The sequence below is a fragment of the Sceloporus undulatus genome, chromosome 10 (genome assembly GCF_019175285.1).
Source record: "Sceloporus undulatus isolate JIND9_A2432 ecotype Alabama chromosome 10, SceUnd_v1.1, whole genome shotgun sequence".
Taxonomy (NCBI): Eukaryota; Metazoa; Chordata; class Lepidosauria; order Squamata; family Phrynosomatidae; genus Sceloporus; species Sceloporus undulatus.
The window spans coordinates 9,696,416-9,710,670 of record NC_056531.1 but is presented as its reverse complement, the minus strand read 5'-3'; the positions used below and the strand labels follow the sequence as shown (position 1 = coordinate 9,710,670).

Sequence of the window (14,255 nt, the reverse complement as noted above, 5' to 3'; positions counted from 1 at the left end):
GACCTCAGGCTCATCACCTGGAAGACAGCCTTCTGGTAGCCATCACCTCAGCACGCCGGGCCAGTGAACTCTGTGCCCTCCGTACTTGAAATTTTTTAAGGACAAGGTTGTCCTCCATCCAGACATTTCCTTTCTACCAAAAGTTGTGTCCACCTTTCATCTCAGTCAAGACATCATTCTCCCAATGCTAGCCCTGAAACCAACCACCGACACCGAGCATCAGGTCTACTCCCTTAATGTCAGGCGGGTGCTAGCCTTTTACCTTCACAGGACTGCGTCCTCTCGTCGCTTTCCCAGACTTTTCGTCTGCTATTCCAACCCCAAAATTGGGCTTCCAGTCACACCTCAATGTTTCTCCAAATGGGTGATTTCCACAATCCTTCTGTCTTATGAGATTTTTGGGAAGACTCCGCCTGCTTGAATTCGAGCCCATTCCACCAGGGCGGTAGCTTCATCTTCAGCCTTCCTCTCCAGAATTCCCTTGGAGGACATTTGCAAGGCTGCGGTATGGTCACAACCTCTGACCTTTTTCAAGCACAAGTTGATACCAGACACCAACGTGAAGCAGCCTTTGGCAGAGCTGTTCTCCTTTACGGGATGCACTAAGGTTAGTTGGCACCTGTCAAATATCTGACGATCACACTGTTTTTCTCGTTTAATAATTTCTTTAGTGCCAGGACATTCCCTCCTCCACAGAGGAACAAGCTTGCCAGTCTAACCCATTTGTTTGCTTCACAGAGACCACGAAGAAGAAGGACAGGTTGCTTACCTGTAACTGTAGTTCTTCGAGTGGTCATCTGCGAATCCACACAAATCCCGCCCATCCTCCCCTCTGTCATGTCCTTCTCTCTTCTTTGTCTGCTCTTACGGTGGACCATTTTTGGAACTGAGAAAGGGTGGGAAGACCTCCTGCCTATATAGAGGGTGGACGGAGCTACCGCCAAAAAAATTTCCCCAGCGATTCCAGTAGGATCCAGAAATGCTGTGCAGGCGCAAAAAAACCCATTTGTGCGGATTCGCAGATGACCACTCAAAGAACTACAGTTACAGGTAAGCAACCTGTCCTCCTTTGTATACAGATGTGCAATGGGGGTAATTGCTGTACTTTCATGGTGAAATTTGTATTTCCATCCAGTGCTAGCCTGTAACAAAATGCAAAGAGGCTTAAAACCCAGTTTTTAAAGTATGTTTACTTGTCTCTCTGCATGCTTGGTTTTATGAAGCAATAGTGTGTAGAACTGAAAATTCTCAAGGGTGTTATGATGTAGATAATTCCAATGGAATTAATAAACTTCTTTTTTTCCCTAGTCTCATCTGAAACTACTCCAGAACTTGAAAATGTTTCTTTTTTTAACTGCAGCTCCCAGAATCTCCCAGTCAGCATGGTCAGGGGGTTGTGGTCAAAATGGGATTCTAGGACTGCAGTCAAAACAGGGAACCTTTCTAAATGCTAAATTAGAATACTGAAAAGGGGGGGAACTCAAAGGGAAGTGTACTAACACTGCATTGTACTTTTTTTCTTACCTGAATGCTGTGATATTCTCAAAATACATCTAAAAATCTTGTATGTGAATAAATAACTTTTCTAAGAGAACGTGTGACTATCCAGAGAGCCAGTGACTATAAGTATGAGTGTTGAATAAAGGCTGGAGAAATGGAAATTCAAATTCCTGTTCACCAGTGCTGTTTTTCAGCCTAACCTACCTCTCAGGTCAGTGTGTTTGGGACAAACAAAGATGGTGACTTCTGGGCGTCTGTCAAGCATCCCTTTGCCAATATACATTGGACATGTCCCTGTTTTCATCTAGGGAATGTTAAATGATACACTTATAAACACCAGAACTTTTGAGTTTTAATTTAATATTATTTTATCTTGTATATTTTGATTATATGTATTTCTCAGTTTGCTTTATTATATATTATACTTTTTTGTATTCTGTCTGGATAATTTCTTTTACAATTGTATTGTATGGTTTTGATTTTCATTACTCCATGTGTGTGTGTTTTTGTGTGCATGCATGTGCGTGCGTGTGTGTGTGTTAAATGCTTTGGCAGGACTGCCTGTTTTTTGCTAGTGTTTTACTTGTAAAGTGCTGTGTACATTGATGGCCCTATGTAAATAAACAATGATGATGATGGCAGTAATAGTTTTCAAAGAGAGTACTTATAATTAGTTAAAATTTCAAAAGGTAGTGAACAGAGGCCAAGCAGTCCATAGTGGTCTTATGCTCTCTCATACATTTTTTTGTGGCAGGTTTGGATATGGAGGAAGGAAAAGAAGGTGGAACGTGGCTTGGAATCAGCAAGAAAGGCAAGATGGCAGCCCTGACAAACTATATGCAGCCAAAGATAGACAAGAATGCAAAAGGACGAGGTACGGTGACAGGAAGAGTTGAAGTCTGTAGGAAAGGGAGGGGAGCCTCACATCCAGGGGTCAAATAGGGTACCCCATTTGGATATGACGCATCCTTTTGATGGTTTCCCAACCTCTGTATATGTAGCTTTCATAGAATCCTAGCGTTGGAAGAGACCAGAAAGGCCATTCAGTCCAACCTTCTGCCATGCAGGAATACACAACTAAAGCACCCCCAACAGATGGCTATCCAGCCTCTGTTTAAAAACCTCCAAAGGAGACTCCACAACATTTCAAGGGTGTGTGTTCCATTGTCGAACAGCTCTTACTACCAGAGGTCCCCTCTCCTGAAACCTCAGGCCATGGTTCAAGAATCCGAATCATTCTTGGTGGTGCCATCTGCGGAGCCAATTGTTCACCTCTGCTATTTTTCTCTCCCTTCTTGGACTGTGTCGTTCAACTGGGGGAAGAGATGAGATGACAAACTGTGTCAAAGAACCCTGGTGGTGCAGAAGAGCCCTGGTTAAATGCCTGTACTGCAGCCACTCCTTCACAAACCATAAGGTTGTGAGTTTAATACCAGCCCAGGGACTCAAGCTCAACTCAGGCTTGCATCCTTCTGAGGTTGTTAAAATGAGTACCCAACTTGCTGGAGGCAATTAGCTTACACTTTTTAAACCACTTAGGGAGTGCTTAAGTGCACTGATAAGCTGTATAGAAATGTACTTGCTATTGCTATTGCATGGAGCTCTTTCAGCTTTCTTCCCAGAGCCTCACAATCACTTCTGATATTCTGAAGGCTGTGATCTTGCAGTGTCATTGGTACCCACATGGACCAAAAGGAAGCGTAACAGTCTGTAGGCTTGATGTGTTTTGTCAGCCTCTATGTCACATCATGGATTTTTGCCCCGGGAAAGATAGCACACCTCCCGAGACATCTTGTCAGACCTACAAACTACTGAATCTGTACCCCTCAATGAGGAGTCTCCCACCACCACACACCTTCTCTGAGACTTAGCAGCAGCTATTCTTTGTGGTGGTACTCCCAAGACCTTCTGCACTTTCCCTAACGACTGGCTCTGCTGCTTTTCCTCATCATCCTCACAGAACGATCCCTGGCTTCTCTACTTCGACTTGTAACATTCCTCCAACTGTCTGCCTCCTGTGTATGGGACCTGACCTCCTTCTCAGAATCTTTCTCTGTGCCCCACTCAGGACAATCCGTGCTGCTCCTTTCAAGAAAACCTCTTGCTCCCTAATATGCTGGAGTGTACATACTCGGGCCTCCAGCTGTTGGACCTTTATTCCAGTAGAGCTACCAACTTGCACTTGGTGCAGGTGTAGCTACCCACATCCTCTGGCAGGAAGACAAACATACCACAGCAGTTGTAGGTGACTGCAGCAGCTCCTTCACTAGTCATGTCCTTAAGTAAATAGTCTTAAGTAAGCAGTGAAGAGAACTCTGGGACTCACCCTACTGGCTGCTATCTCCTCCCCCAGCCAAGTCTATGGCCTACTTTCTGTTTTTTATATAGGGTTAATTGCTGGTAGCTCCTTCACCAGCTAGGTCAGTGGCTCAGCAGAAGTCTTGCTCCCTTCACACCATATGCTCTGGGAGAGCACATGGCCAAAAGTCAACAAACCTCCCCCAGGACCTTTTTAAAAAAAAAACAGTGCAAAAGTGAATGAGAACTTCTCAAACAGCTCCCAGCTCCCCATCTGCTCTCTGCTCTGAGACATTCTTCCCATCCTATATGCTGTAATTCCTCTCATAAGAATTAGTTTCTGGTATTAAGAGCTTTAGGGTATTATATAGTATTTTTGGTCCCACCTTTTTGCCTTTGGCACTTTCCATTACTGGATTGTGGGTACAGAGAACATCTCTAACATTTAATTCATCCTCCTGGGCTAAAAAAGGTTTCCCACCCTTCCGGCAGGAGTTTGAGAAATGAAAGAGGTTGCTCACACATTATGTACATGTAAAGATGTGCTGTGTGCTTAGGACAAAAAGTGTCTTAGGCTGCATCTGCACTGCAGAAATAATCCAATTTGACACCACTTTAATTGTTGTGACTCCATGCTGTGGATTCTTGGGAATTGTAGTTTGTTGTCACACCAGAGCTCTCTGACAGAGAATGCTAAATGTCTCACAAAATTACAGTTCCCATAATTCTAAAGCATGGAGTCACTGCAGTTAAAGTAGTGTCAAACTGGATTATTTCTGCAGTGCAGATGAAACCTTGGTCTCGTATAAACAAGTCACTACATGCTTTCAAAAACTGGGTTATGCAAGGCTCCCTCCTCATGCACATAGTTTGCTCAAAGTGCATATTTGCAACCATTGTACAAAATTCTTGACAAGTGGAAAATATAATAAAGAATGATATGGTTGGGTCACACAGTGTTGTTCTCATGAGGAGAGGCAGAAAAAAATATCTTTTGAACTGCTGTAAAATATTGACTTGTAATACAAAGGTAACTTATTAGTGATGCGCACAACACACAATTGATCAAACTTAGGTTGTTTGCTTGTGTGCTTTGTCCTTGACAGTGAGCCTGAAAGATTATTCATTTCTGATACATGGTTGAGCTATTTCAGTGAGGAGAAATGTCAGTTTTCCTCACAGGAAATCATTCTCCCAGGCTCTAAATCCCTCTTTTCCCACCTTCATTCTTTTCAGGTGCCCTGGTGACAAATTTTTTGACTTCAGATGTGGACAGTTACTCTTACTTGAAGAAAGTTGCCTTAGAAGGACACCTTTACAATGGATTTAATTTAATAGCGGCAGACTTGAAGTAAGTCTATAAAAACTACATAAGTTAAGCAGCCAAGGGGGAGAAATTGAGGGACCAGTGGAGGGCATGTAACTGATAGTGCTAAATATTAAGATGTGCATTTGTCATAGCAAAAGCTCTAGTTCCTCTTGTCCTTTCTTCTTTTTCTTGTATAAGCCCAGGGTTGGATTCAGATGAGAGAGGGCAAGTTTGTGTTTTATTTCAAATGTGCACAGATCTTTTCTTTCTTCCATCCTAGAAATTTAGAAACTTGACACTGCTGATGGATTGTAGAATTTTAGTTCCCGCACCTTGAATGAGTGAATACAATAGCAAAAATTAATGGTTTTACTATTTGGTATTAATTATTCTAAAATGTGTGCTCTATTCTTCAACACCTATTTAGGGCCTTTTTGTAAGGATAACTTGGGGGGGGGGGGATCAAAGTACAAATTTTACAAAAACATGGTAAAACTCCACTCATTCAAAAAGAGGTTAAAATTCTTAAGAACTTTAAGAAGTGCCATTGTTAAAAGATTTGGGAAAACAGGAAGTGTCATATCAAAATAATAAAGTTGGTACTAACTGTCACACCTAGAGAGATAATGACACTCCAGGATACCATAGTTGATACCATACGCCCCACATCCTATAGCTTTACTCCAAGAAGGAGACTCAGAATAATCCAATTTGAGACTGCTTTAACTGCCCTAGCTCAGTGCTGGGGAATCTTGGGAATAGTAGTTTATCATGGCGCCAGAGCTCTCTGACAGAAAAGGCTAAATGTCTCACAAAACGAGCTCCCAGAATTCCCTAGTATTGAGCCAGGGCAGTTAAAGTGGACTCAGACTGAATTCTTTCTGCAGTGTGTTCTGGACCTTAGATCTCCGAACATAGGTAGATTGATAAGACAATGCAGAGTGATTAACCACAATTCAAATATGTTAGTTAATTCATGCAAAACATGCTGCATTTCAACTCTCTGGTCCTAGGGCAAGCTGTGTTATCAGAGTCCTTCAGAATTATTGTATATTGATTATTCTGTTTTGGTCAGACCCCACCTGGAATACAGTGTCCAGTCCTGGGCCCCACAATTAAAAAAAGATATTGAGAAACTGGAGCGTGTCCAAAGGAGGGCGACCTAAAATGGTGAAGGGTCCGGAAACCATGTCCTGTGAGGAATGACTGAGGGAGCTGGGCATGTTTAGCCTGGAGAAGAGAAGGTTAAGAGGTGATATGATAGCCCTGTTTAAATATTTGAAGGGATGTCATATTGAGGAGGGAACAAGCTTGTTTTCTGCTGCTCCAGAGAACAGGACCCGGAACAATGGATGCAAGTTCCAGGAAAGGAGATTCCACCACAACATTAGGAGGAACTTCCTGACAGTAAGGGCTGTTTGACAGTGGAATGCACTTCCTTGGATATTAGTGGAGTATCCCTCCTTGGAAGAGGCTGGATGGCCATCTGTCGGGGATGGTTTGCTGGAGAGTTCCTGCATGGCAGAAGGGGGTTGGACTGGATGGCCCTTGTGGTCTCTTCCTACTCTACGATTCTATGATTCTATGATTCTAACCTTTCTATACTTTGTATGTGGCCCTGCATTTGACAATCAGAAGGTCTCTCCTCCCCATACACTGACGTGTGCTGGTTGTGCCTTGAAGACATTTTTGAAGTCATGCTCTTGCATGCTGTACTCATACAGAAGCCATCTCTTCCTTTGCTGCATCATCAAGCTTGAACCCATTCTTACTTTGCTTCATGCATTTCCTTTCAATGCTTGATCAGGCCCTTGACATTTGGAACATCCTTTATACAGCTTAGCAATGCTGTGTCATCTTCTTGGGCTTTTATGAACATGTGGGCTTTTGCACAGGAAGGCAAAAGTGTTTTAAAAGTGGGATAGGTATAAATAAAGCATAATAATAATAATAATAAGAAGAAGAATACAGCACACAGAACTAGAGAGGAGGAATAACTTTGTGCGGTGGAGGAAAATGCAAAGAAGACTAGGGACAGAGAGTCCCAAGGCATTGTGGGCTAAAGGAAAGGCAAAGTCATACAAAGCTAGCTTATGCCATCAGAACTTTGGTTCAGCTTCCTAGCTTATTCAGACTCCCTCCATAGATTTGCCTTCCTGGAACACAAATCCACTTGTAAACCAGGTGTGTGGGAAGTACGTACTTTGTTTTAAATAAGAAATGCCACATTTAAAACTAAAGTGTCACTTTTATCACCACAGTACAGTTAGCCCTCTGTTTTTGCGGGGGATCCATTCCAGACCCCCCTGTGAAAACGGAGGCTCGTGCATATTCAAGCCCCATAGGCTTGAATGGGGCACACCCCTGTGCGCACGGCCCAGACGCGCCCACCATTGAAAATAGCAGAGGTCAACCCTCCGTGGATATTCAAGGTCACAGATTTCAGAATCGGGAATTAGGAGGGGCGACTGTAGTGACGAATTAGAAGTCACCCCTTCTCTATATACATTGACCAAGAGCAGTCTTGCCTGAGATGCTGGAGATTGATCCATGCACCCTCAAAGCACCTGCTCTTTCACGTGAGCCTACAGTCCTTCCACTGAATATGGAAGCATAGCAAGCTGCCTTATAGGAAGTCAGTGTGAGGAAGTCAGTGTGAAAGTCTCCATGCTGACTGGCAACATTTCTTAGGTTTCAGACAAGGTCTTTCACAACCCTACCTGGAGCTGCTAGGGACTGAACTGGTACCTTTGACATGTAAAGCATACACTTTACCACTAAGCTGTTCTGTTTTCTGGAGTGAATTGAGAAATTAAATGCTTGAGGAAAAGAGCATACAGTAAATGTAAGGCAAGAATTGGGAGAGGAGGCTCCAGCAAAAGGTCACAGTGTTTAAAGTGAAGAAGGGCTTTCTTATGTGAGGCCAGGGCAAAGGAGAGGACACAGAAGTGGTTGGAGAGTGAATGTCAGGATGTCTAAAGGGAGTAAGAAAGGAGCAAGGAAGGAAACATTACTTTTTTGGATTACAGTGCCCTGGAGCCTCCAGGGGATTTTGGGACTTGTACTCCAAAAAAGTAACAGTTCCAAACTCTGGTGCCGCCCCATGATTACTGCAAACACAAGGCTGAAATCCTCTAGTGAGAACATGCACATGTAAAGCACAAGAAAAAGAAGGAGCTGTGAAGCTAATGGTTGAAGTCAGTAATGTCACTCTCGGTAAATAAATGACACATTGTAGGCTTCAAGTGGTAACTGCCAATAATCTTGGGAGCTCTGAAGCCGAGTACATTTTAGGTATCATTTCCCATTAATCTTTAGACCTTTGTGTAGTTTTCTGAATTTTTGAAATCCTAAATATGGTACTGGAATTAGATGACAACAGGGCAAGCACTGTGAAGAATCCTTATTCATCCAGGAATAAGATTTAGACTGGGTTTGAGAGTAATAGCCATAAAGCATAAAGTCTCTGAGGTCTTGCCTGGTAAGAGGCCTTAAAAGAAAGGGTTCCTTGGTTTTTGAGAACTTGTAAAAATGTTAGCCATGTTTGTGCAGGAATATTATGACAATTAGCTTCAGATTCTGGATAGTTTTAAAATGTTATACAAAAATAAAAATATTAACTCTTCATATTTGCCATATTTTATGAATAAATTGTAGTGTGGAACTGAACTGCTGCTATAAAGAGATGGAGCAAATTTTCCCCCTGTGGCTTCAGATGCAGAGACTGGAACTAGTGGGTGGAAATAAAGAAATAAGTAAATAACAGGGAAGGTCATTTACCTAACCATGTAATGAGAAGAGCTATTTGAACGTGGAACAGCCCTTCCTTGATATTGCCTCTTTCCCTGGGAGGTATTTTAAGCAGAGGCTGGGTAGTCAACTCTGAGGAAAGTTGTAGTTACATCCTTCATTCTGCGTCATGCAAGGGGTTGGACTAATTTACATCTAACGTCCCTTCCAGTTGTATGATGCCATACTTAACCAGGAAGAACCACAACCCATTGGGTAAATTTCTACCCTGCAAGAGGTTTATTTTAATATTCCAAAGATGTTGAACATCCAAAGATGTTGAAGGACCAAGCACAACATAAACATGAACACAGGAATCCTTAGAGCTTTGTTGTAAATATACTAGTTCTTTTTTGTTTGATACCTAACAACCTCCAATACACTATACATATTTGACAAGAAGGGGAAGCTCCTCTCAAGCAATAGTTGTGTTCTGCATCCATTTCTGACAATTTATCCAAAATGAATGAGCCGGAGAAACTATTCAGCATTCAAAATATGCCAGACCAGCTGTGATTTCCCCAATCCCTGCCAACAGAGCTTGCAAAATTGCTTGTTTATAACTTTCTGATTCCTCCAGCCAGCATGACTGCCTTTTCCCTGCTTTGTCCAAAACACTGTACTGTTTCCTCTCCTCCCTACTAGACTTCCATCCCAAGTAGGTTAAATGTTTGTGTTGGTTTTATATCCTGCCTTTTGCAGGCCCAGTGGTGAGGAGCTAGTACACTGCTATTGGAGGCAGAAACCTGTACACCACCTGCAAATAGACAGTATTTTTAGTCATATACTGTGTCAAGAGGAGGGTGCAGTATCCACATGTAGACCCCTGGGGAGATGCGAGAGTTACTCAAATGGGTCGTGACACTCGGAGGCCACGATCCCTCTTCCATTTCCCAAACTTTTTTTTCTCCTGGAGGGAAAGAGAAAGGCAAAGGAGTCTGTACCTGAAGGTGGTCGGGGAGAAGGAGGAGGAAGAGGAAAGTTATTTCCTTATAAAATGTTAAAATAAGAATATACTGTACATGAATGTGTGAATGAAGATACGCACAAAAAACAAACAAAATATTTTTAATCATATACTGTGTTGAATGGGAGAGGGATCAATGTCTACATGTAGATAGATGTAAAGAGGGTCACAAGAGTAAAAAGTTTGAGAACCACTGCTCTAATGGGTAAGGATCCTGTTCCTAGGGTGCCACATGGCCCGCTCCCATATCCTTCCACCAGAATAGGCAACCTGGGAGCTTCTGCATGATTTGGACTGCAATGCTTACCAGCCCTGACCAATGGTCATGCCAACTGAGCCAACTGGAATTGTAAGCCAAAACATTTGAAGGATGCTAGGTTGCCGAACTCCTGAGTGTAGGTTGGTTCGGATGTGTTTAATTTGTTCCAAAGTGGGACACTGCCTGACTGTATAATAGAAATACATGAAAAAATAATGTTGAAGACTTTTCCCTCTTCCCATCCCATCCTCTTCCCAGCAGTGCCTTGATGTCTTGCTTTGCTTTCATTTTTTTTGAATAGCTGCACATTTCCTTCCAGTCAAGTTAGGTCTGAAATATCTTCTGTATGGCTACTTCTCTCCGTTATATAGCCAGCTGCTACTTGTGATGGATCTATGCTAATCATGACTGGAGCACTTTTTAAAAATGTTTTTCAAAAGTCATAGCTTGAAGGTCAAAACAGTCTATGGTAGAATTTTTTTTCCCTTCGAGTAAAGTGAACCATTAGAATTCAGCTGTAAGCTGCCGCAAGTCGTGGTAGGTCAGGCAGAAGCTTTCATTTAAAACATTTTCTAGTGTCTCCTGCTCGAGCGATGATCTTCAAATCCCACTGGAATCATAACTACTGTAGGGCATCTTGTGATTTGCTAATTTGCCCTTGGTCTCTCTGCAATGAAGATAAAAGCTGTCCTGGCACAGGGGTGGAGAGGTGATGAAGGAAAGGCAGGCACGGTTCAGAAATGGGGCAGTGGTCTACCAGTATAGTTCAGAGAGCCGAGGCCTCTCTCCACATGGTCAGTCAAAACTTGCCCTCACAAGATACTAAGGGCTTTTTGGAGGGATTAATCTTCCAAAGACCTTCTCAATAATGACAATGCAATAATTTCTCTGCAGACAATCCATTGAAAAGTGATAAGCTGTATCCCTGATGCTCTTTCTTTTTCTTTTTCTTTTTATTAGTTTAAATGAATGTTATTGCACCCTAGTGGTGATGGCTGTGTGGGCCAAGGGGCAGGCAAAGAGAAAACACAGATACAAACACATTGTGTTTGATAAGAACAAGCCACATCTTCATTGGTTATACCGCAATCAGTATTTTGCTGTTGTGTGGAGCATGTTTAATGCCCAGTTCCCTGGCCACCTGCCCTCCCTAGCTCCCTAAAACATAACATCTTGCCTGAAGAAGAAGCCTATGGGGCTTTGAAAGCCTGCCTGCAAAAGATACCATCCCCATCTTTACTAAGGACCTCTTTACTGTTTCCTCTCCTCCCTTCTAGACTTCCATCCCAACTAAGGACTGAATCAACATGCAGGCATCTGACTAACATCTCCAATTGTTTTTTTTCTCCTGTTTGGTTGGTAACATCTTGCCTGATGAAGAAGTCCATGGAGCTTCGAAAGCTCGCAACAAGTATATTGTACATTTTGGTTTGCCAATAAAGGCATCATGGATGGATTCTTGTTTGTATTTGTTAAATGGCCAACACAGCTCCCCTGAATGTTTTCCCTAAAACATAGTTTTCAAAGCTTTTATTTCCCTTCCCCATTCCTCCTTCACTAATGCTCTTCTCCCCTTCAAAAGCCATGGAAAACCAGGCTTGTATGTTACAACGGACCTGACTTCCAGAGGCTTGTAACTGAAAGAGGGAAGAGAGATCTCTACCCATCCTTGCTTGATTTTCATGAAGACTAAGAAAGGAAGGAGTTCCCATCCTTCAAATCCATCCCTTCTTTGCCAGCCTGTTCGGTAGAAGAAAATTTCCCTTTTTCCTGCAAAACTTGTTAAGAGACTGGTATCTTTCATTTCCATCTTCAGCATGACAAGGTAGTAAAAAATAGTTCCAGGCTAGTAATTTGTTGGCATATTTACAACATTGAAACTGTCTTTTGGTGAGCCATTGAGCCATCTATCAAAGCACTGTTTAATCTAGTTTGGAAAATTATTTGTTTAAACTACAGCAAACAAAATTTCTCATCCAGCATAAACTCTGGGGGATTTTGGAGACTGTAGTCTAAAAGATAACTTTGGGGAGGTTCTGTTTGACTCTTTGGTTGCAATGTTCTTGTTACCTCTGGTATTAAAACTCCTTTAAATTGGAAAAGGCCAGGAACTTTCTTCAGGAAAAACATGTACTCTGCTGCAGAGCCTCAATCAGGGTCTCCCATGAAATTTGGAATATCCATCCACATTTGCAGTTATACTACTTGTCTTGAATCCACTCCTATTTTGAAGTTGATTCTGGAATCTCTTCTCCATTAAAAGAGACATGATAGATAGGCATTTCATTACATGGAGGCACACAGTTCTCTCTGCCCTGGTTTCATCCATCTTTTCCTTCCAACTGCACCTTGCCAACATTAATTTGATATGACTATTTGGCTAGCAGAAATTGGATGATGTCCTCTAAGATTATATTCACTAGAATTATATGACCACTCTCTTGTGTAAGATGAGCGGGGGGAGTAGAGGGCAAGGGAGATATGTTTTTAATCAGAAACTGAATCGTAAAGGAGCTATTCCGATTACCTTGTGAGCATTTGACAAAGAGACTGTGCAAACTCCATCTATCACCTGGAACTGTTCATCATCTTAACCTGTTCGCTGTCTCTCTCCTCTCCCCCAGCCTCTCATGCACACAGACATTCTTGCACTAACTGTAAATCAACCCAGGCCATATGATTGACTCACATGTCAGATATTCACTGCATGGTGAGGCTGGAGGTTGAGTTACTCAAGGGATATAATCTCTGGAGTAGCAAACCCCTCAGTTATGACTTATGATGAGGAATGTGTAGCCCTCCAGATGTTGTTGGACTTTCACATCCATTATTTCTTACCATTGGCTGTGCTGGCTAGGGCTGGTGAGAGGTACAATCCTAAATCATTCTCTTTAAATCAAATCCAATTGTAATCCTAAATTGAATAGGCCCACTGAAATGAATGGAAGTTAGTCACCTAAATTCCATTAACTTCAATGGGTCACAGCAACATAGGAAGATGCCTTATCTCAGGGGTAGGCAACCTTTTTGAGCCGGGGGCCGGGTTGCTGTCCCTCAGACAACTGGGGGGCCGAAGCCAAAAAATAAAGAATTAAATAATTTTTTAAAAAAAATTAAATAAATAAATAAACCGGGACAAATGTAGGACAACATTTTCAAATGGTGGACACTTTTTTTAAAAAAAGTGGAGGACACGCAAAATTTTTTGCTGATTTAAAAAAAAATGTTAATATAAATGCATGTTTCTGAGGCGTCTATAGACAATTGCCCCCCTTGCCCCTGCGTGCAAGAGGCCAAAGGCCCCGGCGGCAATCGGTGGCAGGACCAGGCTAGGGCCGGTCCCAAGGCCTCGCTGGGCCGCATCCGGCCCGCGGGCCGCAGGTTGCCTACCCCTGCCTTATCTTGTGTCAGGCCTTTGGTCCATCTAACCCAGTATGTTCAACTCTGACTAGCAGTGGATTTTTTCCTAACCTTATGTTGAGATCCATATTACATCCTGGTGATCTCCCATTCAGGTAGTAAACAGGCCTGATTCTTCTTTGCTGGCAATGCGATCCAGTGTATTAAGAGTAATCTGCCCTTTGTTGTTGTTGTTAACTGCCTTCGGGTCAATCTCAATGCATAGCAACCCTATGGATGAGACATCTCCAAGACCTCCTATCCTCTCCTGCTCTGCTTAATTCCTGCAAGCCCATACCTGTGTCATCTTTAATAGACTCCATCCATCTAGCATGCAGCCTTCCTCTCTTTCTACTTCCCTCCACCTTTCCTAGCATTATTGTTTTTTCCAGTGAGTCCTCCCTTCTCATGATGTGGCCAAAGTACGACAGCCTCAGTTTTGACATCTTGGCCTCCAGGGAGATTTCTGGCTTGATCTGCTCTAGGACCCATTTGTTTGTCCTTTTTGCTGTCCGCAGTCCGCGGGATCCTCAACACTCTTCTCCAGCACCATATCTCAAATGCATTGATTTTCTTCTTATCGTCTTTCTTGACTGTCCAGCTCTCACATCCATACGTGATAATAGGGAACATGATGGCTTGTATAATTCTAACTTTTGTGCTCAGTATATCTTTGCATTTTGGAATCTTTTCTAGTTCTTTCATAGTTGCTCTCTCCATTCTTAGTCTTCTTC

The 14,255-nt window shown here is 42.5% G+C and overlaps 1 protein-coding gene across 4 annotated transcripts in view; it reads left to right on the top strand.

Moving 5' to 3' along the window:
- The window catches only part of TANGO2 (transport and golgi organization 2 homolog), a 96,701-nt gene that overhangs the window by 50,678 nt on the left and 31,768 nt on the right, over positions 1-14,255 (top strand). For all 4 annotated transcript variants that reach the window (XM_042442091.1, XM_042442092.1, XM_042442090.1 and 1 more), the window contains exons 4-5: positions 2,255-2,374; positions 5,035-5,149. In XM_042442091.1, coding sequence (XP_042298025.1) covers positions 2,255-2,374; positions 5,035-5,149 — 235 coding nt within the window. The remainder of the gene's footprint in view (positions 1-2,254; positions 2,375-5,034; positions 5,150-14,255) is intronic.